This window comes from Rhinolophus hipposideros (genome assembly GCF_964194185.1).
Source record: "Rhinolophus hipposideros genome assembly, chromosome: 25".
Taxonomy (NCBI): Eukaryota; Metazoa; Chordata; class Mammalia; order Chiroptera; family Rhinolophidae; genus Rhinolophus; species Rhinolophus hipposideros.
In genome coordinates, this window is record NC_138071.1 from 15,407,379 (window position 1) to 15,432,801 (window position 25,423).

At 46.5% G+C, this 25,423-nt stretch overlaps 1 protein-coding gene across 1 annotated transcript in view; it reads right to left on the minus strand.

Annotated features, from left to right (window-relative positions):
* Nucleotides 1-345: 345 nt before the first annotated feature.
* Nucleotides 346-25,423, minus strand: part of PODXL (podocalyxin like) — a gene marked incomplete at its 5' end in the record, with an annotated part of 48,681 nt that continues 23,603 nt past the window's right edge. Inside the window, 7 exons of the mRNA XM_081038318.1 lie at nt 346-4,468; nt 5,840-6,007; nt 6,274-6,335; nt 6,605-6,752; nt 12,419-12,490; nt 12,893-13,002; nt 14,462-15,079. Of these exons, the coding sequence (XP_080894444.1) occupies nt 4,271-4,468; nt 5,840-6,007; nt 6,274-6,335; nt 6,605-6,752; nt 12,419-12,490; nt 12,893-13,002; nt 14,462-15,079 (1,376 nt within the window). The 3' untranslated portion in view covers nt 346-4,270. The remainder of the gene's footprint in view (nt 4,469-5,839; nt 6,008-6,273; nt 6,336-6,604; nt 6,753-12,418; nt 12,491-12,892; nt 13,003-14,461; nt 15,080-25,423) is intronic.

Genomic DNA, 25,423 nt, shown 5'->3' on the forward strand with positions numbered 1-25,423 from the left:
GACCACGGTTCAGCAGCCCCCGTGGGATCCTTAGTGATGAGTGACTCATAATTGTATCTGAAGCAGAAATAGAGGAAAGGAAGAGGTAAAACGGTGATCAAACCGTGTTGTGAGGGAAAGAGGTCTTTTCGGTTAGGCTCACTCGGTTAGGCCTGATATAATCTGGAGAACCGTCATCACCTCCAGGATCCCTCCTTTCCTTTTTTACACCTTCCCTCTTTCACTCTCAGGCATAACTAAGCTGCGGTCTCAGCACGCATCGACCTGTCTGATGACTTCAGACGCCTCGGTGATGAGCCACGTGCACATGTGAAGAACAGAAGCCAATCAGAGCACACGGCCAGCTTACACAAAAGCATTTTAATTGACAGTATACAATTTTCCAAAATATATTTTTGTAAGAAAATGGCAATAATTAAGTATAGTCTTTACAAAGAAGTTTCTCCGTAAATTCCAGTGTACTTCAGACCCCTGTCCACTAAAACACACACTCCCCAGTCTCCTGGGCAAACTCAAACCTCCACTCATACCAGAAAGACCCACATCAAACGGTCATCCCGTCCTTTCACTCAGTGTTGCATTTTCACCAAACCTGAGTGAATCAGCTAGTGACAGTGATGAAAGATGGGCGCTGCTTTCCTCCTGCCCCTCTGCATTCTCCTGTCTTAGGCCCTTTGATCCTGGCAGCAGGTGCATATGGAAAAGCTCGTTCAAACTGTTGTCTGGACAGAAAAGAATTCTGCATTTGAGTCTTAGGTCTAAATAATTCAGAGATAAATGGAGAAGACCAGTCAGGTTCTTTTTGTCTTCACGCCCTCCCTAGCCTTGCTTGCAGGATAAGATTTGAGGAGGGAATTCTGTTCCTTTGTATCACTTTGGGGAGCTCGTCTGACCTTAATAATTTACTGCTTCTCCAAGGCCCTGGATAGTCTTCCATCCCAGGAGTTAAGCCTGTTTCTGTCACTAACCATGTCATTTTGGCCAAGTCACTTTAACTTTCTGGGCTTCAGGTTTTTTCTTTAAAAAAAAAAAAGAAAAAGGAAAGTTGGACTAGGTGTCTAATACCCTCTCCCTGTGACTAGAATGTCCCTTTCTAACCAGTGCATATCCACTCCGACCCTTGCTATAATAGGCTGGGACTTTGCTGGGAGGGGTGAGGATCCTATTTAAAAATAAAAATGCCCGATATATAAGACAAATACTTTGTCATCAGCCTATCTTATTTCATTTTTCATTAAAGAAAAACCAAACAAAAACTTGTCATTTCTAGTAAAATAAACATTTACATTCTTGTTCAGAGAAAAAAAAAAGCCATCTCTTAGCTAACAAATGTTTTCCCAAAGTATATTCACTTAAAGCAGTAAATACAGAGTGGATTATTATGTGGCTGTTTTATTTACATTGTCCAAAAATATGTATATTATATCTATACCAGCTTGAGCTTGTGTTTCAAAGTTTCTCCAGCACATTATCTAAAAGGATAAATCTCAAAAGTGGTTTAAATAAACTTTCTGCTCGCTTTCCTTATCAAGAGGGGGAAAAAAATAGTATGTCTAGGTTGAACCCGTATTCTGTCTTGATGCAAAGAACATTTGTGTACCTCCTTCCTAAGCACCGCTCGTCCCTCTCTGCTCACAGGACAGCATGCTGTGCACTGGATTTTGGCCAATCATCAGATGCATCGTTTCTGGCCTTGGATTAAGCTTAGGGAAACCCAAGTGTCACTGAAGAGTTTGTAGTCTCTTTGGTACAACTTGTTTAATCATACAGAGTTCCTCTTTTCTCAGCCCCAGAATCTGAATGACCAGACAGCATTTAGAACCCAGTAAAGAGATGGGAAGATGACCTTTACGGAAGCATAACTGTATGGCTTAGGACATAGATGTCTAGTGGCAAGAGCAAGCCGAGGCAAGGTACTGGACTCTGAAGTTGCCTGAAAAAGCTAGAGTAACACAATCTCGATGCAGCACTGAAAGGAACCTCTGAACCAGCCCAAAGCTTCTCAAAGGTCTCCTTAGACAGAGCCACAGCCATTTCTCTGGACCATTTCTCTGATTTTCGCTCTAGTCCTGGCCAAGCATCACCTCTCTCCGCAAGAGGCCTGGCCCAGGGGCTGCAGCCTTTGATGAATTCACAGAGGCGTGTTTGCTGTCTGTCTAAAGGCCTGGCTAGAGGAAACGTGACCCAGAATTAGCGAAGGAGTAAAATCCAGCCGGGCCTTTTTCACAGACGCCATAATACAAACCCACTAGGTAGAAAGAACCAAATACTGGGCAGGAAGGAAGCTAACAGATTTCTCCCAGACTGACGAGGTCTCCTCTCTTTCCCCCCCGCAAACTGGCACTGTTCTCCATCCTGCCATTCTCTACATACTGGAGAATCACGGCAAATACTTTTGGATCCGTGTCCGCCTAGGATCTCTCTAGCTCTTGGGAAATTCACTGGGGCCCCTCTTTGAGCCCCAAGGCCAAAGGGTAAAAGGCTATGAAGATGGAATCAGGCAGCCAGGGAAGGACACCGAGCCTCCCCTTTTAGAAAGACCCTCTCACAAAGCAGAGAGCCTCTTTGCTCCCAGCTGTCGTGGCCTGGGCCACAGGTCCTGCGGTTCTAGCTTTTCACCCGGAAATGACAATTTTCATTCTCCTCAGCAGTGCTGCCCAGCTCCCTAGTTGGTTCCAGGGAACTTACGCCCAAGCACACCAGACACCATGTGCAAAGGTCAAAATTCCACACAGGATTCTCTCTCTCAGAAAATCAGATTGGACCTCATTTATGCCGAGTCCTTGGGTGCCTTCTCCGTGGCAGCTAAGTGCTGAGCTCCCTCATACCCTCCCCACAGAGGAACAGATAGTACTTTATTTCCCTGAGATGCCATCGGACATTGCAGGACAACGGCAGCCCCATTGGGACTGCAGAAAAGAGGCAAAGGTTCCAGGCCAGAGCAGTGAGAGGTTAGACAGACGCCAGCCAGCCCCCCAGGCTGCCCCTGCTGCACCCTGATGGATACCACACGATGTAGCCCTCCTTAGCCGGTGCACAGGGGGCTCGGAATCCGTGAGGTCAGCTCACTACAAGTCTCCCTACAGTTTGAGCTTTGGCCGTGGGCAGGGGAGGGCTGGATTAGAAAACATCGTGACAAAACTATCAGCAACTTGAAAAGTCCCTGAGTTTCCCACAAAAGAGAGGAACGCCTGTCCTTCCTGACTGTTTTAGTCAACTGTTCAGACACCTCTCTGCTGACTGGGGCCCCAGGAAAGTCTGTCCTAAAGCTGCCCGTTCACACTGGATCTCAGGGGTTTCCTAGCCAGGGCCGCGCAGTGAACAACAAGATAGGGATGCTTTGCCTTCAGGGGCTGCTGTGGGTTTTAGTCCCGGTGGGAATGGGAGGTCCAAGGCACACTTGGGAAGCTTCTTCAAAAGGTGCCTCGTGTGATGGGCCAGGACCCATCCTGGGAGGAAGGGCTTCCCCTGCTCTTCACCTATGGATGGACCCCAAAGCAGACCACATTCCCACTGGGAATCCGGTGTGGTCTAAATCCCAGTCTCACCAAGCAAACGCCAGGAAACCAGAATCCACAACTCGGGGTTCAAGGTCATGACTGACTGGTGTTAATCCCAGGGCCCTGGGACAGAGTGGGAATAAAACTTGAGTGAGGGGAGTGGGTAGAACAGAGGACGGTAACACTGACAGACGCGGCTGGGTCAGGAGCTAGAACTTCACGCAAGCAGATCCCACTGAAACAGGATCTGGTCCTGCTGCTCTCACTTCTATCCCATCCATCGATTGGTAGCTTCACCCCTGCCCGGGGCAGCTCTGCGGGAAGGGCACCAGGGATCACAGCAGTGGCGTGGTGGAAACCGGCACTGGACTGAAGGAGGGAACCTGTTTCCATCCTGACTGTCACACAGTGGCTGTGTGACCTTGCCCTTGCCCGCTTTAGGCCTGTCATCTCATCTGTGAAATGCAGGGATTCCACTAGGTGATGGCTGAAGTCCCGGACATGGCTCTTCTCGGTCTCTCTTCCTCTCATCTTCCAGCTCAGGCACTAGTAGGTTATTTTACAGGAGGAATCTAGACAGAATGTGATTTGTTCAGCTTGATAAGGGAAAACTTAAGGCCCTGTGGGATTGGGAGGAGGGAACCCTCCGAGTCTGCTCTCCCTCCCTAGCCTTCCCCTCGGATGGGAAGGGGGTTCCTCCCCTGTCCAAACGGCACTTGCGGTGCTTCAGTCTGCAGCTCTGGCACTGTCGGCGGCGCCAGCAGAGCTGATTAGAGGTGTGTGTCCTCCTCCTCGTCTAGGTCATCCTTCGTGAGGTTGTCCAGGGGCACGATCCAGCTGTCGCCCAGCTCCCCGTTCAGGTTGACCACCTTTTTCTCCTGCATATCTGAGGAGGTCTCCATCACTTCCAGTGTTGGATTGTCATGGTAACCGTTCTCCACTGTCTGCAGCTCCTCTGTTAGTCGTTGCTACAGTGGGGAAGATGACCCAAGAAGAAAGGTCATTTTTGAGGCTATTAGTCTTCATATAACACATGCACCCCTATAATCCAAGAACCCCCGTTTGGCTCATGTGAATGAGGAAGTGCTCCTAAAGGCCATCCTGAGTACTGGCCTGCCACACGGCTAGTCTGAGACAAGCACTTGCCCAGCTCTAAAACTCACCACTTCTTCACTCCGCTGACAAATCCCTGAAGCCCACGGAGATGCTTTGTTCCCCAGAGCCCTCCACTCGGTCCTGCATTCCTCCCTGCAAACCTTCCTCCCCCGGCACATGCCTCCCCCCACTGCACTGAATTGGGAAGGACTGTTAAACAACTTTCCTCAGGCCGACAGACTGAGGACAGAACCGGGAGCCAGCTCAGCTGCTGCTAGGAGCCACATGGAGACCGTGCTTTCTCTCTTTTGCTGAGGTACAAACTGGGTTGCCCAGCAGTCACTGGGAAGCTTTCTTTTTTTAATTTTATTGGGGAATACTGGGGAACAGTGTGTTTCTCCAGAGCCCATCAGTTCCAAGTCATTGTCCTTCAGTCTAGTTGTGGAGGGTGCAGCTCAGCTCCAAGTCCAGTCGCCATTTTCTACCTTTAGTTGCAGGGGGTGCAACCCTCCATCCCATGAGGGAATTGAACCAGCAACCCTGTTGTTGAGAGCTCACGCTCTAACCAGCTGAGCCATCCGGCTGCCCCTCCAGAAGCTCAGCAGCAGCTCGTTGTCTTCAATCTAGTTGTGGAGGGTGCAGCTCACTGGCCCATGTGGGAATCGAACTGTCAACCCTGTTGTTGAGAGCTCACACTCTCACCAGCTGAGCCATCCGGCCGCCCCTCACTGGGAAGCTTTTAACAAATACACTGATTCAGAGATTCTGTTTCAGTTGGTCTGTGAGGAAGCTAGGCATGGGAATTTTTTTAAAGCTCCCCACAGCGTGCAACCAGTGCTGAAAACCATGGGTCTGGAGAGAAGTGTAGTGACGGGAATGGTGACGAGGCAGATAAAAGAACTGGCTACCCAGGCATGCCTATACCCATTTACATCAGTGACAACTCAGAGCACCTCTGCAAGGTGGCTCTTCTTCCCATTACACAGATGAGAAACCTGAAGCTCAGAGATAATAGAGGCAGAACTATGGCTTAAATCAGATCTCTCGGATTCCAAAGCCCACGTTCTTCCCTTCCACCAGGTTGCCTCTTTAATTTCCCACGTCCATTTCCTAGCAGGGATGAGCTCTGCCTGGAAGAGTCCATGGACTGACTACTCACTCCCCTCTAACATGGGAATAATGATGTGCGAGTCATCTGTCTGGTGAGTCGGACTGCTTCCTGGCTAGGAGAGGGACGTCCTCACCTGGTCCTTCCTCTGGGAGAGGCGCTGGTGGCAGCAGCCATAGAGGGCCGCCACAAGGAGCAGGAAGGATGCCATGCAAACAATCGTGATGATGAGGGGCATGCTGAACCGGTCCTCAGTCTCTTCTGGTGGTCCTTGGTCCCCAAGCTGCATGTGACTGACTCCCAGCTGGCCAGGAAGGAGAAAGTTAGGTGGCAGGAAACAGCTTCTGGGGTACCCTCTCTCTGAACTCCCATTCGTTCATGAGCTCTTCCGCTTGGGTCTGGTGGGGCTTATTTCCCCAGCCTCCTGTCCCCCTCTCATCCTATCTTCCCGATGCTTGCAAGTGACAGGTTTCGCTACATTGAGAGAGACACTGTGGAACAAAATAACTGGACTTTCAGGGACAGGCTCCTGACCCCATCTGTGCCAACGCCTGGGAGAAGCCCACTTACCTCCTTCAGGTCATCCCATTTGTCCCTCAGCAATTCATATATGTGCTCGGGAAGGAGGTTTGCTGTGGGGGAGGAGGCAGAAACACTGCTTCAGTGGTGCAGCTCAGAGCGGTCTGGTAAGGCATAGAGACTGGGCCTCGAGGAGGACGGACTATATCTCAGTCTCCTGAGGGGTAGCTCTCTTGGGTGGCTCTGGGAGGGGGAGCAGCTTGATAATTCTTAGGAAACTGAGGGAACACCAGCACTGACCCATCCCCATGGTTCCTGAACCGCCAACCCTGCCCCATTCCCGCCCCACATAGGGCCGAGTCCCCCTTTGCTCCCAACTCACTCTGGATACTGATTTCTTTGATTGCCACTGACTGGGTATCGGGAATAGGTTCCAGCTGTATATGGCACTGATCTTGAGTTGGGTTGAAGGTAGATTTTGCGGCTCGGCACAGAAGTTTGGCCAGTTTGTCATCTTGAAGGCTCTTTGCCTATTGTGGGAGATCAGAGGTGATTCCTCAGGGATCTTGCCCGCAGCCTAGGCTTGTGGACTGCCCTTCAGAGCTACGGTGAGGGGAATGCTGTGGCCAGCCTGAACCTGTTCCCTTCTCCAGCATTCCTAGGACTTCCAGGAGTCACAGGTTACATGCTGTTCTCCAGGAACAGACACTGCCTTCTCTGCCCCAGTCCCCTCACCCTGTTTACCTTGGCTGTGGTTGAACAGTACCTTTCACCTAGAGCCCCTTTCTCTGTCAAAGCTCTTAAAGGATCACAATCTACTGCCCTTTATCATCTCTCTCCTGAAAGGGGGCTAGAAGAGGAACTGCCTGGCAACCCCACCCCACTGGGAAGACCCAATCTCTCTGAACTTCTCACCAGCCTTTCTTTTTTCTTTTTAAAAAATTTTTAATAAACTATAGCTAACGTACAATACTGTATTGGTTTCAGGGGTACACCATAGTTACTCAACATTTATAGACCTAAAGAAGTGACCACCATAAGTCCAGCAACCATCTAACACCGTACCATGTTATCACAGTATTATTGACTATATCCCCCATGCTGTACATTACATCCCCATGACTTACTTGTTTTATACCTGCAAATTTGGATCTCTTATTCTCCTTCCCCTTTTCCCCCCTTTTTAAATTTTTCAATTACAGTTGACATTCAATATTACTTTATATTAATTTCAGGTGTACAGCATGGTGGTTAGACATTTACGTAATTTAAGAAATGATCCTCCTGACTAGTCTAGTACCCACCTGGCACTATACATACTTATTACCATATTTATTCACTATATTCCCTGTGCTTTACTTTATATCCCCATGACTGTTTTGTAACTATCAGTTTATACTTCCTAATCCCTTTCCGTTTTTCACTCACCCCCAACCCACCTTCTATCTAGCAACCATCAATATGTTCTCTGTATCTATGAGTTTGTTTCTGTTTTGTTCGTTTATTCTTTGGATTCCACATATAAGCAAAATCGCATTGTGTCTTGTCTTTCTGTCTGACACTCCATTCAGCACAATACCCTCCAGGTCCTTCCTTGCCACTGCAGATGGCAAGAACCCATTCCCTTTTATGGTTGAGCAATATTCCATGATATATATATATGTACCACCTCCTCTTTATCCATTCTTCCATCAACAGACACCAGGCTGCCTCCACATCTTGGCCATTGTAAACAATGCTGCAATGAACAAGTGGGTGCATTGGTCGCCTCAAAGTAGTGTTTGGGTTTCTTCACATAAATACCCAGAAGTGGAATTACTGGGTGCTTCTTTATCTCATTATATAGTCTTCATTTTAAAGTCTATTTTGTCTGGTATAAGTAAGGCTACCGCAGCTGTTTTTTGTTTCCATTTTCATGAAATACACTTTTTCCATCCCTTTACTTTCCATCTGTGTATATTTCAATCTGACATGATTCTCTTGTAGGCAGCATATGTAAGGTTTTTTTTTCTTATCCATTCACACCTTTTGTGTCTTTTGAATGGAGCATTTAATCCATTTACTTTTCAAGTAATTGTTGATAGACATGTAGCTATTGCCATTTTGTTACTTATGATTTTGATCCTCCCCCCCCCCATCTTAAAGAAATCCCTCCGACATTCCTTGTTAATACTGGTTTGGTGGTGATTAACTCCTTTACCTTTTTCTTGTCTGGGAAGTTCTTTATCTGTCCTTCATTCTAAATGGTAGCTTTGCTGCGTAAAGTAATCTTGGTTGTAGGTCCCTGCTTTTCATCACTTTGACTATTTTGTGCCAATCCCTTCTGCAAAGTTTCTGTTGAGAAATCAGCTGACAATCTTATGGGAGCTCCCTTGTAAGTTACTAGCTGCCCTTTTTTTGCTGCTTTTAGGATTCTCTTTGTCTTTAACCTTTACTATTTTAATTATAATGTGTCTTGGTGTGGGCCTGTTTGGGTTCATCTTGTTTAGGACTCTGCGCTTCCTGGACTCGTATGTCTATTTCCTTCACCAGTTAAGGAAATGTTCAGTCATAATTTCTTCAATCCCTTGCTTTATCTCTTCTCCTTCTGGTACCCCTATGATGCAAATGTTGTTATGCTTGATGTTGTCCCAGAGGTCTCTTAAACTATCCTCATTTTTTATAAATTCTTTTTTTCTTTTTGTTGTTCTGATTGTACAGATTGTTGTTCTGATTGATGTTTTCTGCTAACTTGTCTTCCAAATTGCTGATTCGATCCGCTGCTTCATCTAGTCTGCTGGTGATTCCTTCTACTACTTTCTTAATTTCAGTTATTGTGTTCTTCACTTCTGACTGGTTCTTTTTTATGGTTTCTGTGTCCTTTTTTATGCTTGCTATCTCTTTGTTGAAGTTCTCACTAAGTTCCTTTAGCATCCCTATAACCACTGTTTTTAACTCTGTATCTGGTAGGTTGCTTGCTTCCATTTTGTTTAGTCCTGTTTCTGGAGATTTCTCCTGTTCTTTCATTTGGGACGTAGTTCTTTGTTTCCTCATTTTTGCTGCCTCTCTGTGTGTGTTCCTTTGTATCAGGTAGATCTGCTATGTCTCCCAGTCTTGTCAGGTAGTCTTATGTAGTAGGTGTCCAGCGTGGCCCTGGCATAGTCTCCTAGTCATCTGCTCCAGGTGCTCCAAGAGTATCCCTTGTGTGGGTTGTGTGTGCTCTCCTGTTATTGTTGAGCCTTGATTGCTATTGGCATGTCTGTGGGTGGGACTGACTCTTAGGCTGATTGGCTATGGAGTTTGACCATGTCCACAGCTTACAGGCTGTTGGGTGGGGGGCTTATCTCACTGACGGATTCACCCCAGTGGCATCATACCTATTGAGACCACCTTTTGAGTGTGCCACTTGGGCTAATTGGGTGGTGCTCTGTTATGGGCTGAAGCCAACCTCTAAGTATGTTGATTCTGGGGCCTCTTGGGAGGAGCTCTGGTGCAGGCCCAGGTTTACCCACTGCCTGTGACCAGCCATGGACTACCTGGTAGGAGCTACAAAGCGATCTGCAGTTGTTCACTGCCTGTGCTAACCCTGGAGGCATATGAGAGAGGCCATGCTGCAAACTGAGGATAGCTGCCAACCGTACTGGGCTTGGGGTATCGCTGCAAAAAACCAAGACATCCCAAGACCTGCTGCCACCTGCTGGCTCCCTTAAGTTTCAGCCCCTGATAAAGCCTCCTGGGTACATGAGTTGAGTGAGGCAGAGTCTCAGGGAATCATTAGAGTAGGAAGAATTGTGGTCAACAGGTTAATGTAGATTCTGGTTTGGTGCCAGTGCTGAGCTTGGTGCTGCTCAGCAAAAGTCTCAGAGCACACCAAGGCCAGCTGCCACCCATGTGGGTCGTTTTCAAGAAAGAGTGCCATGCAGGCAGGGCTGGCTGCTCTCAGATAAAGTGCCTCTAGTGTTGAGCAAGTTGGATAGGGTGGGGTCTCAGGGAGTCAGTAGGGTGGAACAGTGGAGCTCACCACGCCAATCAGCTTCAGATTTGGCCTGTGGGGGAGGGCTCAACTCAGGAAAGATGGCACCTGCCTACCAGCTGCACAGGAGAAGGGCCCTACACAGGGAAATTGGTGACTGTCCTCCAGGCCTCGCTCCAAGCCACATACCCATATGCCTCCGACGGCCCCCTGAGTTACTGTCCCTTCGCTGGAGCCCAAGTGAGTGCCAGCAAGTGAGAGAGTCTTTGGGTGGGCTGTTTAACAGGATATCTGGGTTTCCTGCAGCCTTCCTTCCACCTGGCTGGTTGGAATCTCCACTGTTTTTCACAGCCAGATGTTGTGTGGGTACCTCTTCCTGGCACCAGTATGCTGGGCTGGGGAGGCCAGTGTCAGGCTGGGGTCTCTCACTCCTCTGGGGGGAACTTTGTCGCCGAGATATCCCTCCCAGTTCTCAGCTGCCACAACGAGGTTTGGGGCCAGCCCATTTCGCGTCTCCATCCCTCCTACCCGTCTAGATGTGGATGCTTCTTTATATCCTTAGTTATAAAACTTCTGTTCAACAGATTGCAGGAGATTTTCCAGGTTGACTGTTGTATAATGTAGTGGTAATTTTGATGTGTTCACAGAAGGAAGTAGGCGCAGTGTTTATCTACTCCGCCATCTTGGATCTCTCTCTCACCAGGTTCGACACTCAGTTCACTGACCTCAGGAGAGGAAGCCGTGACTCTCAGCTCAAGGTTATCGATCCCAGAATTGAAACATGTGCCCATTCCCTAGGCGAAAACTCTGAAACCATAAGCAGGCTTACAGGACAAAAGGCGGGACCATCACTGAACAGAGGAACATGGGAGTATGCACAGGGGGTCATCTTGGAAGGGAGCCTTCTATATTTCTAAGCAGAAAGAGCATGGCTGACACGGCTTTAGGGCTACAGGTGAAGAAGCCAAGTGTGGGAGGCTTTTACCCAATCCTGCCATTGTCATCGAGAGGCACCCGAGCTGGTGTTTCTCTGACTTGATTTTGGAATAAGGCACTGAGACGAAGAAAAGGACTCTTGTTATGACTTACCTCAGGACCCCCACAAACCACCCACTGGTTTTCTACCTAGAATTCCCTGAGGCTCACTAATTCCCCAGCCTGACACCAGGTAGGAATCCAGGGCTCTCCACCTTCTCCTCACAGCAAAGGGAAAAAATGCTTCTCACACCCAGTCACACCACCTGCCAAGTTTTAGCCAAAAAGGGCCTGAAGAAAGGCTGTGCAAGCAGCAGTGTGATTCGTGCCTCATCCCAAAAGCCCAACCCCAAGGAAACACCATTCCCTTTTAAAACTCCAGTCTAAATGTAGGCTTTTGTAAAGTTCACTTGGAAAATTCCAGCAAAATGGACACACGAAAAAGAAAAGAAAACACAACTGCAGAAAATACAGGTGGCATTACAGTGTTGTAAACCCAAGTTCTCCATCCTTTAGGAAACCATGTTCTGTTCTAGTTCCTAGGGGTGTTTGCAAAAATAGGCACTGACCACGAGAGGGCAGCAGTGAGCCGCCCATCACCTGCACTCACAGGGCTCAGGCATTTACTGAGTAAAAACCCTTAATCCTAGAGACTGGCAGTCTGAAGGCACACACTGCGACACTCACATACATACATGCTGACAACCCCAATCCCAATACACACACACACCACCCTGAGTGGAAGAACAGCTGTTAGCAATGGATCTCTGATGATCAGGGGATCTGTCTGATTCCTCAGTTTAGAGGAAGAATCTCTCCATGCTATTCCCCATTGAGTCCATGGTCCAAGAAATAGAAAACTACACACCATCAGAACAGGGAGATTTAGGCACACTAAGCCTGTCGTTTTCAATCGAGGCCTCTGAAGCCCAAAGAGAGCAACTTAACATAAAGTCACACCCTGAGCTAGAGGCAAACGGGAAATAGGATTGGGGTCTCCAGACTCTCAGAGCATGTGAACAGTGGAAGCCCAGGAGACCTGGTACTTCTGCACGGCTTCCCGAGGAGTCGTGCAAAGGTCACTCAGTCCCTCTCTAAGATGGGAAGGGGCACTTCCTACTAGCAGGGCAAAGCAAGGCCAGCAAAGTCAGCACACACCCTTTTCATCAGAAGAAACACTTCTTTCCCTTCTCCCTTCCTCAACCCTGCTGCTAAACTGCATTTTGGGGGTGTGGGTCAGCGTGGGGCTCAGACTAGCGAGGTACTCACACAGCGGCTGCTTGTCGTGACGTTCAGGATCAGCAATTTCTCCTTCAGCTGTCCGAGAGGCTGGCACTCGATCTGGAAGAAACCACTGGAATTAAGGGTCAGGCTGAGACGGACAGGATCTCATCTGACGCCTCTCTCCCTCCCCGCCCTGAGGGGGTGACACAAAGGAAGGAGTTCCTGGCAAACTGGGGGCATGGCTGGGCGAGAGGTCCACAGCCAGCGGTGTGACTGGCGGTCCAGCTGTGTCAGCCAGAGATGGCCAAGCCAAGGAGAGCACAGAGCAAATGGATGTTTGCTCCTACCCCCACTAGCCAGGGACCCTGGGCTGGAGAGAAGAATAGAAATGCTCTTCTCAGAGCCCCTTCTGTTTGAGTCTGGGCTCTCTTGTCCCATCCCTGTTGGAATTACCCTTCCTTTCTCAAGAGGTGAGGTGGGAGATGGGATGTTAGAGCCATGGGGAGCAGTTGGAGCCACCTGAGTGCTGGAGCTTGTGGTTCTGACAGGAGGCGTGGCCGCAGGTCCTAATGCAATGGTCCCAGGGATGGCTGACTTGAAGCTCTGTTGATTTCCTTGTGTAGTAACCACTGTAATTGGGAAACAATTGAGAAAAGATGAGTGGTACCTTTAAGAGAAGAGGCCAGTCTTTCTTGTCCTTGATTTCCTCCGGTTTTTTGGTTTTATCCCCCACCTAGATTGCAAACTGGAGTAAGCAGACTATGTGAAAGAAGAGGCAAACAGGAGCTCAATCCCTGTAACATATTACAGGATGGGTCAGATGGAGAAGCCAGCTTAAGGACCAGAGAAAAGGAGTAATGACGATGACATCAGCAGCAATACCTAACATGAACTGAGGCACTGTCCTCAATGCTTTACAGGTACTTTCTTATTGAATCCTCACAACAACCCTATGAGAAAGGTGCCGTAACGATCCCGATTTCATAAACAAGGGAACTGAAGCTCACAGAGGCTGTACAGTTAGACCAAGGTGACATGTTAGCAAAGGGGCAGAGCCGGGATTTGAATCCAGCTTTATCCAGCGCAGAGCCCTTATACTGCAGGATTCTACCGTTCTCTTCTGGTGTGGTGGTCTGTGAACGTCACTACGCACCCAGATTACCTGCGGAGGTCTTGAAAATGCAGATTCTCAGGTTCACACTCGGAAACTCTTAATTCAATAGATCTGACATGAGTCATAATCTGGAGGCTTATAATTCCATCCGTGAGTTTTGAAATTAACTTACTGGGTTAAGACCAGCACTTAAAAAGGGGGGTGGAGGGGTATGGAATAGAAAATATCAGAGTGTATCACTCATAATAAGGATAAGCCCAGGTTAGTGAAAAATTGTATCAGTTATGCGTGTGTTACATGTCTCTCATAGGTATGTGTCCTGGATCATGATGTAAAGCTACAATGTATTTTCCCACTGTAGATTGCCATCAAATGTATTTCTTATTATCCATTTCTCAAACAGCGTTTGAGAAACACTGTTCTGGAGTACTTCTAATCCCGCAATACTGCGCCACTACGACCTCCCAGAGCCGTACTCACGTATAGACTATTGGCTTGTTTATGTGCCCAACTAGGCAAAACACTGACGGCTCATCAGAACACATACCGTGTTTCCCCGAGAGAAGACCTCGCCGGACCATCAGCTCTAATGCATCTTTTGGAGCAAAAATTAATATAGGACCCAGTCTTATTTTACTGTAATATAAGATCGGACAAGACCGGGTCTTATATTCATTTTTGCTCCAAAAGACGCAGTAGAGCTGATGATCCGGCGAGGTCTTATTTTCAGGGAAACAGGGTGGCACGGTTGGTCTCTGCTCCTCACTGAAACAGAAAAAGGGCTGAATCAAGGTGGAGTGCACTCACAAGGTTTACCCCTCAGCAGGAAACTCTTCTTCCAGCCGAGCCACTGTATACAATGTAAGCATTTAAAAGTTTTTCTTGCTTGGAAATAAAAGACATTGCTTACTTAGTGTGGTAGGTGTCCTCTGAGCTGGGAAGGTGTGACCTGCCCACCGGCATGAACTACTTACTTGAAGCCGTAATCTCTTTTGGTCCCTCAGGAGTGCTCCCTGGGCCCTTCGGAGTAATCGGGCTCGGAGCCGGCTGCTGAGTGCTGGGTGGGGAGGTCACGGGAGGAGGAGCTGCACTGGGGTTTGAGGTGTTCACAGGCTGTGAAGGTTGAGGGGTCATGGGACATGGGACACAACCCCGTGTGGACTGGGGTTGTGTGGGCTGCGTTTCTATGGGCTGGCCTGGTATGGACTGGGGTCGTGCCGTCTGGGTTCCTGCAGTCTGGGTTGCTGTCCAGTTTCCCGTCCGGGCTGCTGTCGTCGAGGCTGTTGTCCCGTTTCCCATCAGGGCTACTCTCGTTGGGGCTGCTGTCGTTGGGGCTGCTGTCGTCGGGGCTGCTGTCGTCGGGGCTGCTGCCATCGGGGCTGCTGTCGTCGGGGCTGCTGTTGTCGGGGCTGCTGTCGTCGTGGCTGCTGTCGTCAGGGCTGCTGTCGTCGGGGCTGCTGTCGTCGGGGCTGCTGTCGTCGGGGCTGCTGTCGTCGGGGCTGCTGTTGTCGGGGCTGCTGTCGTCGGGGCTGCTGCCATCGGGGCTGCTGTCGTCGGGGCTGTTGTCGTTGGGGCCTTTGTGATCGCGGTTCCTGCAAAGACAACACAGAATCAAGTTAGGGTATTAGCTGGGAGTTTTTCTCTCTGCTTCTCCAACTCTTCCCCAGGATCCAGGAGTCTTGCTCCCATCTCTGCCATTTGCCTTTCTTAACGCCCAGGTCCTGGATATGCCCAGATTTTTCTGGGGTTCAAAAAGCCTCTGAGAGGGAGACTGAGAGTGAGGCAGAGGGAATCAAGGGAGGTGCCGCTGGAGAGAAGAGAGACGAGGTCAGCTGGTTCGGCTGCATACGATGGAAGCCCTCTCCGTCGGCCCCCAGCACCTGCCCTTCAAGTTTTCAATCTGCCACCACAGAACCAGGCCACCGCGATCACCTCTGCGTCCTCTGCAGCTCCCAGGCACATGCTCCTCCAGAAGCGTCAGCCGATTCATACTTCCTGAATCGCCCTGTTGTAAGCATGGTTAGAGAGACATATGTCTGTTCTCAGGGAATTATAATCTAAAAGGAGAAAATTACAATCAAGCTGACATGACACAAATGACTATTTAAGTACAACTGTGAGACATGCTCAGGAAGAAAAGTACAGCGTGCTTTGACTGTGTTTAGCGTGCTAGCTTAACCTTGTCAGGGGTCAGGGAACGAAGGCCTTCTATTTGTTTATTTAGCAAGTTATTTATGGAGAGAACCATTAAACCACAGGTTCCCTGTCAAGCCCTGGGACACAACGGTGAATAAAACATATATAAAACATACCCGCAGGAGGCTCACATTCTAGTGGGTGAGGCAGACAAGTAGACAGAACAATTAAACGTCAAATTCTGACTATATGGAGGACATGAACAAGGAAATGATACAGAAAAAGGGGAGGGGCTGTTTAGACAGAGCTCAGGAAAGGCAGCTCAGAGATGTCCATGAAGCTAAGACTTAAAGGGTAACAAGGAAAAGGCTGTGTGGAAAATGAGAGGCAAAGTGTAGCAGGCAGAAGGAACAGAACCTGCAAAAGCCCCAAAATAGAAGAGCTAAGAGAAGATAACTGTGAATGACATTTAGTCAGTGAGGGGCAAGGAGCAGGGCCTTGTGGGTAAAGGGACAGTAACTTATTGTCCAAACCGTACATTTCTAAGAATAAAAGGAGGCTCCCTTAAAAATTGTATCCTAAGTAAAATAAGATGGAAGGCCACCCTCCTTAGACACCAAAATAAGGATTTTAGACTTTATTCTAAGTTCAAAAAGAAGCCACTGAAGACTTTAAAGTCTTATAGGGTGATTTACTAAGAAACACACTCTTGCTGCTTTAGAGAATATGGATTGGAAGGGAGAAAGTGGGGAGAAAAGAGGCTATTGCAGTAATCCAGATGAAATGGATGATAGTATTAAGTTATTAACACAAGAGATGGCAAGAGAGTGGATTCAAGACTATATTTTGGAGATGGAATCAAATACCTGCTGATGTACTAAGTGCAGTGAAGAGGAGAATCTGGGACGGTTCTTAGTTTTCTGTCTTGAGCAGAAAGGACAGAGTGGACTTGGGGGGAGGGGGTAGACCTTTGCCATTCTTTGTAGCCAACAGCAGAATCTGTACCGTTTGACTCTATTTGGGGAGAAGGATCAGTCTCCTATTCTAGATACTGAAAATGCCAGATATTTGCTTTTCCATCATCCCTTGTGATTCGAGCACAAGCACGTGCTCAGATGCCGTAAGTTAGATGCTTACATCCCATCCAGGGGGTGAAGAGGCAGTAGCAGCGAAATCATGCTCAAGTGCAAGCAGCAGTGGAAGTGATGCCGGAACACATGGTTTAAGCCAGAGCCACAGCGCCCAATGCCAGCCTCTTTGGACCAGTTCTATAGCCTGACTTGGGTGATATTAACAATAGCCCTAATGGTCTCCAGTAATCCCAGCTCCTCCATACACTAGACAATATCCAGTGTCTCGCACACACGGGCATACGTGCACACACACACACACACATTTTGCTACTGAGAAGCAGAAATCTGTATCGGGAGTGGTTGCAGGCAGCAGGACTTCAGAGATTAATTTTTGGGCCTACCTGGGGCTAAAGGAAGTGGGAATTCTGCAGGTCTGAAGGGACATGGCACCTTGGAGAGAAGCAGTCATACGTATCATCACCTATCACCTAGAATGAAGTGCCCGTGAAGTGGCTTTTGCAGGGCTGAGAGCTGCCATAGAAGAGTATGAAGGGCACACGTAAGGGACATGTGTGCAAAATCAATGTAGGGCTATGGTTTGACAGTGAGTTTGCCTTCTTAATAGTTCTTAAGAGTATGGTGCTTCTTATAATTGATTGTGTCACAGTATCTTTATGAGATTGCTGAAGGGAGATGTCAGCATATTTGAGGAAGTAAGAGATGGAGAGGAATGTTTACTTCTTACTGTGGTAAAGAGCTTAAATCAGGGTTTCTCAACCCCAGAACTACTGCCATTTTGGGCTGGATACCTCTTTGTTATGGGAGGTTGTCCTATGCATTATAAGATACTTAATACCATCCCTGGTCTCTGTCCACTAGATGCAAGTAAAATATACACAACATCCCTCCCCAGTTGTGACAACCAAAAATGTCACCAGCTATTGCCCCATGTCCCATGGGTGAGATAAAAGTCACTACCGGTGAGAACTACTGGCTTAAAGAAAGAGATAAATTTCTAATTCTTAAGTTTTCCTATCAAAGCACAGGCTGAAAAGCAGAGGTTTTTCTGAGGCTACAGTAAAGCAATCTCTCTTGCTTGCAGCTGAAAAGCTGCGAAGACCGAAAGTCAAACTTAAAAGTTTGATCCCATGAGTTGCCAAATTACAGTGTCGGTTTTATTCATAACCTCACCAGGTCTCTTACATGAAAATAGGACCCTGAGAATTGGAACAGAGACCTATGAAAGGATGCAGACGAGTCAAAGTATCCAGAAATCTCAATCTGCAATGGAACTCACTTGCCAGTAGACTCAGCCTGTTCTCCTGTCTGATGGTGGCCTTATTACCTTGCTTGAAAACTCTTAATAACCTCACTTGAGCTCACTGACACACAAAGCCGTTATCTCCTCATCATGTCCACCACTCTTCGTTTTTCCCCAAACCTGTAATAACAGTCAGACCGCAGGCTGCCACAGAAAGACCAATACAGAATCTGACCCACGAGAAGGCTTACACACTAAAGAATAGCTGCAAAAACTCTTGCAAATATAATATGAGGGTGTGAGATCAGGAAGGATAATCCTAATTTTATAATGGGCTGAGTTGATCAATATGGGTATGCCTATGAGGGGTTTTGGATTCAATATGCTGACTCAAACAGCTAGAAACAGTGCTAATTGTTTTCTTAGTTGGTTGGCTGAAATCTGGACTCATTAAATAAAGGTAAGTTGCCAGAAATTCCCTGAAATAATGCATTGGAACAATGCAAGGTCTTAGATAGAGGTGTCCGAGTAGGATATCGTGTAGGACCTGCTCACTCACACTCTAACTTCGTTCTTTAAGAGAGCTCCAACAACACGCCCTCCACCAAGGCTTTGAGAAATACTTTGCTTCATGAGTTCTATTAGGTTGTTGCAAAAGTCATTGCGGTTTGAAAGGTTAGAAACAATTGCAGGAACCGCAATGACTTTTGCATCCACCTAATACGATGTGTATTTTTCACGTCTCTGAAATGAGCATGTATTATGAATTATTGGGGTCACCACACTTTGACAGTATTTTTCTCTAAGCAGTTCATCACATGACAGTGCATCTTATCTTTGATGGTGTCTCGGATGTGATTAACTTGGGGATATTGTTGAGGAGACTAGCAGGGTGTTGTGGCTGTTCCTTACTTGTCAGGTGTGGTAGGATGGACACCAGATTCCTTGGGTTTTAGTAAAGGCCAGGGCAGAAGGTCATTCCCAGGAAAAAAGGGGAGTACGATACCCATGGTCATCAGAATAGTCTAGTAAGGGGACTGGGGACAGTGGCTAATCACCATGTGTTCTTTTTTTTTTTTTTAATTGGGGAACAGCATGTTTTCCCAGGACCCATCAGCTCCTAGTCAAGTCACTGTTTTCAATCTAGTTGCGGAGGGCCCAGCTCACTGGCCCATGTGGGGATCGAACCGGTGACCTGGGTGTTAGAGCACTGCGCTCTAACCAACTGAGCCAACCAGCCGCCCCACCGTATGTTCTTTAGGACCAAAGTGGATGGGCAGCCTCCGACGGTCCCACCTCTAGGCCCAGCAAATGGAGACCTGCCTTGAATGAGCACAGTAGAGAGAGAGCACAGTCAGACACCCATCCAGATCCCAGAACTGAATCTTTTCACAGACTCGGGCACCTCAAGTGAAGCATTCGTTTCCCAACACTGCTACAGCAGAAGTCTGAAGTCAGCAGAGCCTGCCTCAAGGCACAGGGAAGAATCTGTGTGTCTCCAAGTGTTCTTTGCTCTGCTCCTCGGTTTTGCTCTGACTCCAGTCTCTGACGCCACCATCACATGGCCTTCTGCCCCGTGTGTCTGTGTCTCTGGAGACCTATTTCCAAACAAGGTCACCTACACAGGTACCAGGTGCTGGGGATCAGGACTTGAACATATCTTTTAGGGAGGACACAATTCAACCTTCAAATCTGCTCCCGTGCCCCCACTATTCTATAAAAACCAGGGTTCTTAGTGTCAAACATTAGAAATCAACTCTTGCTTTAAACAGAAAGTGAGTGTACTAAAAAGAGAATCAGTTAGCTAATAAAAATCACTTGAGATGGCCAAATAATCAGGCTCAAGTCAGAAGCAGTGCCCAGAACTCTTCTGAACTTAGCTGGTGAGGACATCACTGCCACCGGCGAGCACAGGTTGCTTCACCTGGGCACCACTGACACCACTAGTACGAGACCCTGGATTGCGTGTCTCAGAGATCTGAGTCTTTAGGGATGCTGTCAGTGAGCGATCTGTCCACTTACTTTTCAGACAGGCTATCAGTAGAACTAGGAGGTACCACAGGGAATCCCCTGGCTTCCACCCATGTCCCTCCCTGCTTTGTTATGTGGCTGCATGTAGAATTCATAGCTGCTTGTAAGGTGAATGCTCTACGTATTTTTACCTTCGAGTGAATTCCTTGGTGAGGCCCCACGCTCTGTGTAATATCATGATGCTGAATAGGGCATTCTATAAGTCCGTGAATAGTTGCTGACAGCACATGACGGCTGGGAAAACACATTTGGAAGCAAAACGTATCTGTTTTAGCTGCCTCCCTGCACCATGGCCACCAGTTGGTGAGCCCACACAGCAGTCATTAGGTGGATGAAGAAACTAACAGATAGGCACAATGGCTCATCTTGTCCATCTGATTATCAAAAGTGAGACAAAAATCCTCGCACTCCAGATCTATTCCTAGAAGTCCATCTATACGGCTCATCCATAAACTTTCTTGCACTGATTCTCCATTCTTGTTCCTAATCATGTATCTAAAAATCATCAGCTATTGCCTATGAATCTGGTCAGATTTTCACCTCTCACCTATAGCTTGCCTTCAATTTAAAACAAAACAAAACAAAACAAAAGACCATGAAATGTACTATACTATTCAGAGTCCTGCCTATTGGAAAAACTTTCTCTCTACACTTTCCTTCAGGGTCTCCCCTAAATCGGGCCATTATCCGACAGCGGTCCACTCTTGCCTGGCTCCAGCATGTTATATACACCAACATAACTTGGCTTTTTTCCCTCTTCAGACAACTGACCACAGGGAACTAGCTTTCTCTGAGACCTTTAGGTGTGAGTTGAGGGAAAGGTGGTGGTGTGGTATAGGCATCGTAAGGGTGTGAGCCACGTTATAATTTACACATCGTTCTTTAGGACCTGCTCAGGTTTGATCCTGTATGTACTCTCCAATTTTGTAATGGAAAGCTGCAAAATCAGCCCAAAGAAAAATAGAAGGAATGAAATAATAAATATAAAAGCAGAAATCAATGAAATAGAAACAAAGTCAAAAATTGATTTTTTTTCAGGGCCCAGTGGCTCAGGGTTGGAGCTCCATGCTCCTAACTCCGAAGGCTGCCGGTTCGATTCCCACATGGGCCAGTGGGCTCTCAACCACAAGGGTGCCAGTTCAGTTCCTCGAGTCCCGCAAGGGATGGTGGGCAGCGCCCCCTGCAACTAAGATTGAACACAGCATCTTGAGCTGAGCTGCCGCTGAGCTCCCAGATGGCTCAGTTGGTTGGAGCGCGTCCTCTCAACCACAAGGTTGCCAGTTCAATTCCTCAACTCCTGCAAGGGATGGTGGGCTCCGCCCCCTGCAACTAGCAAAGGCAACTGGACCTGGAGCTGAGCTACGCCCTCCACAACTAAGACTGAAAGGACAACAACTTGAAGCTCAACAGCACCCTCCACAATTAAGATTGAAAGGACAACAACTTGACTTGGAAAACAGGCCTGGAAGTACACACTGTTCCCCAATAAAGTCCTGTTCCCCTTCCCCAATAAAATCTTTAAAACAAAATGATTTTTTTGAAAAGACTGAAAATAGTAAAGCCTTTGGTGAAGTTGATCAAGGGAAAAATAACCCTTTGTGGGGTACAAAAATAATAACAGATGGTCATAGTATAGGTCATTATGAGCAAAAGCTGATAAATTTAAAGCAGATGAGATGGACAAATTCCTAAGAAAACACAATTGACCAGTGACTCAAGAAGAAATAGAAATAATAATCTGTCCTATATTCACAGAGAAATTGAATTGGCAGTTAATACTTTTCTCATAAGGAAACTCCAAGCCTCGATTCAAGCGTCGAATAATTTTGACCTTACATGGACGTTTCCATAGCATAGTCTGTTTTGCCTTAATGTGTATCTATAAAGAAAGAATTCATTCATATGCAATTGTCAATCGACAAAATATGAAAAGTACAAACCAAGGAAAAAGACGGATAAATTTGGCTTCACCAAAACTATATTCATCAAAAGAAACCCTAGGACTTCCAGTTTCAGCTAAAGAGTCCAGAGAGCTGAAAAGAATGTCGCTCTTACCCTTACAGCAAGAAAAAAGCTGGAGGAACAGAAAATCAGTGACTCTTCTTAAACCCAATGGAGAGCTGAGGTCATGGGCAAACAAACATCCTGAACACTGGAGACAGGCCCCTGTAGCAGGGAGAAACTGGACCCCAGCATCTGCTACCCAGGACAGTTAGGTAAGAAGATAAAGAAATATTTTTGATGAATTGCTAAAGGCTGAGTGTGGGCTAGTGTGAAAGTGTGAAGTCCAGGACGCGGCAGACATTGAAAGGTTAAGACCCTTATGTAGGTTTTCCCCCACCAGGGGCTCATAAGGAAGATTGGGAAGAACCTTGCAAAAGTTGCCCTGTGGGGCTGGCCAGGGAAAGTAAACAATAGCCACTCCTGAAACTCCATCTAGCCCCATATCCGCTATGGAAGGTGGAAAAAAGCCTTACTTTTCATGGAAGTCAACAAAATCTACAGCCTGAGGGCACTGGTGGAAACCCACCACAGCTGGGGAAGGAAAATGACAGCCACCAACGAAATGCTGCCCAGATTCATGTCCCGTATTTCTGCTAGGAAACCAAAGCATGAAAACTATAGGAGAAGGGGGGAGGGGGCAGATTATAGCCTGATGCCCTACAGCTGGGAAAAGGACCAGGAAAAATGAAAGTGCTCTTTTTCCCTGGGGAGGGTAGGAATACGTGCTAAGTCCCACTTAACTTCCAGAAACACCAGGAACATGAGTGAAAGCCACACCCTCAAGCCTCAGGTTCCAGTGCCTGACTGTTCATCAAAACATCAGAGAATGTCCTTCTCATCTGCCTTTAACTCAAATGCTAGCAAGTGTGAAGTAAACATAAGTGGAATACAACTGGAGAGACCTTTGAAGAGTCTCTGGGGAGCAACAAAAAGGGAAGAGCTACAGCCAAGCAGGGAGACAAACAGACTATTACTCATGAAACTTCAGCTTCTGGTACAATAAGAAGTTTGAAACCCAACCCAACTCCTTACTAGATTAACACAAACCCTCGTACTGAAGACATAACAGAAGAAAAGCCATGTGCTGGGTAACCACTAACTTCTCTGTCTCTATGGATTTGCCTATTTTAGATATTTCATATAAAGGGAATCATACCATGAGGATGGCTCATCTCATGAATGGCTGCTTTCACTTAGTATAACATTTACTAGGTTCATCAGTGTTGTAGCATGCGTCGGTTCTTTATTTCTTATTATTGCGGAATGATACTCCATTATGTGGGTTTTGTTTATCCATTCATCAGTTGATGAACACTTGGGTTGTTTCCACTTTTGGGCTATTATGAATAATGCCGCCATGGACATTCATGTACAAGTGTCTGTGGTGACATATGCTTTCATTTCTCTTGGGTACAGACCTAGAAGTGGAATTGCTGGGTCAGATGGTAACTCTACAGTACAGCATTTTGAGCAACTGCCAAGCTGTTCTCCAAAGTGGCTGCACCTTACCATTTGCCCACCAGCAGGGCACGAGGGTTCCAATTTCTGCATATCTTCACCAACAATGACTATCATCTGTCTTTTTCATTATAGCCACTTTAGTGGGTATGAAGTGGTATCTCACTGTGGTTTTAATTTGCATTTCCTTAATGACTAATCCAATCTAGCAATATAGTAAAAGGGTAATACATCATGATCAAGCAAGGTTTATCTCATGGCTAGTTCAATTTTCAAAAATCTATCAAGGCCGGGGGGCGGCCAGTTAGCTCAGTTGGTTAGAGCGCGGTGCTCTTACAACAAGGTTGCCGGTTCGATCCCCACATGGGCCACTGTGAACGGCGCCCTACACAACTGGATTGGGACAGCTACTTGAGTTGGAGCAGATGGGTCCTGGAAAAACACTTAAAATAAATTTTTTTTAAAAAGTTAAAAAAAAATCTGTCAATGCAATTCACCATCTCAACAACAAAGTAAGAAAAACCACATGCTCATCAACATATGCAGAAAAATCATTTGACAAAATTGATCATTCATTCATTCATGATTTTAAAAGTTCTCAGCAAACTAGGAATAGAAGGGAACTTTTCTAACCTAATAAATGATGTCTCCAAGTAATCCTTCAGCTAACATCATATTAAATGGGGAAAGACTGAATGCCTTGCCCTTAAATTTGGGAACAAGACAAAGATGTCCTCTCTCACCACTCCACTGAACACATAGGACTCCATAGAAGTCCTAGCCAGTTCAATAAGCTGGGGTGGGGGATCTCATCTTAAAACGCAAAAATAAAAAGATAACCCAATTTTTTTTAACGGGCAAAAGATCTACAAGGAAAAATCACCAAAGAATATATACAAATGACAAGCATATGAAAAGATGTTCAACATCATTACTCAATAGGCAAATGAATATTAAAGCTACAATGCAATATCATCACTCACCTATTAGAATGGCTAAAAACAAATGATAAATAACAAAAGCCAGGTTCCTCACTGTCAAAGAAGTTACAAATAAGCAAGCTGTGATGTGATGTTAGAAACAGAGAGGTCAGGATGAACTCATGTTTTAATATACAAGTATATACACAGATAAAGAAATACCAAGATTTGTGTGCATATATAGGTTAGTACACAAACATATATTTCCTAGCTCTGTCTACCAACAGTGACATGCCAGTAACATCAAGTATACCCAGCCCTCTTTATTCTCCAATAAAATGAACCAGGGCTCTTTGCAGAAATGACTTGACTCTAGTACTGACTTAGGGAAAATGCAAGATGAGCCTGGAACACCTTGTAATGCCAAACATAGGAAGTGCTAAAAGAAGAAAAAAAACGTGGGCAAATCCAAAAGACAAAGAGCTCCCAAAGGCCAAACTTGGAACAATTTAAGCAACAAAATAAAAAATACTGTATTGGAACCGAAAGAATATAATAAATATCTATGAGTCCATGCTGATAAATGATTGACTAAACAAATCAATGGAGAAGAAGGACCAAATTATCCTTACAGAAGAATTCCAAAAAATTGCAGCTACTCTTCCCATCTCTAAGAGGAACATATCCTGCCCCACCTCTATATGAATGTGGGTTGGTCTTAGTGACTCTCTTCTAACAGAGGATGGAAAGGGAAAAATAGTAACACTGTAGTGGAGAAATCTGACAGACACATCGTCTTTCCCAAATAATCAAGGTTAACATCACCAGTGATAAGTCATGACCAGCCACAAGTCATCATATCCCGATAAGCTGTGATGAGAAGGGCACTTCTGTCATCTTCTTTCTAAAAATACATTACCTCAGTCTAACCATGAAAAACCATCAGACACACCCCAATTGGAAGACATTGCACAAAATATCCGGCTAGTACTCTTAAAAACCATCAAGATTATGAACAATAAGGAAAGAATAAGAAACTTCCACAGATTGTAA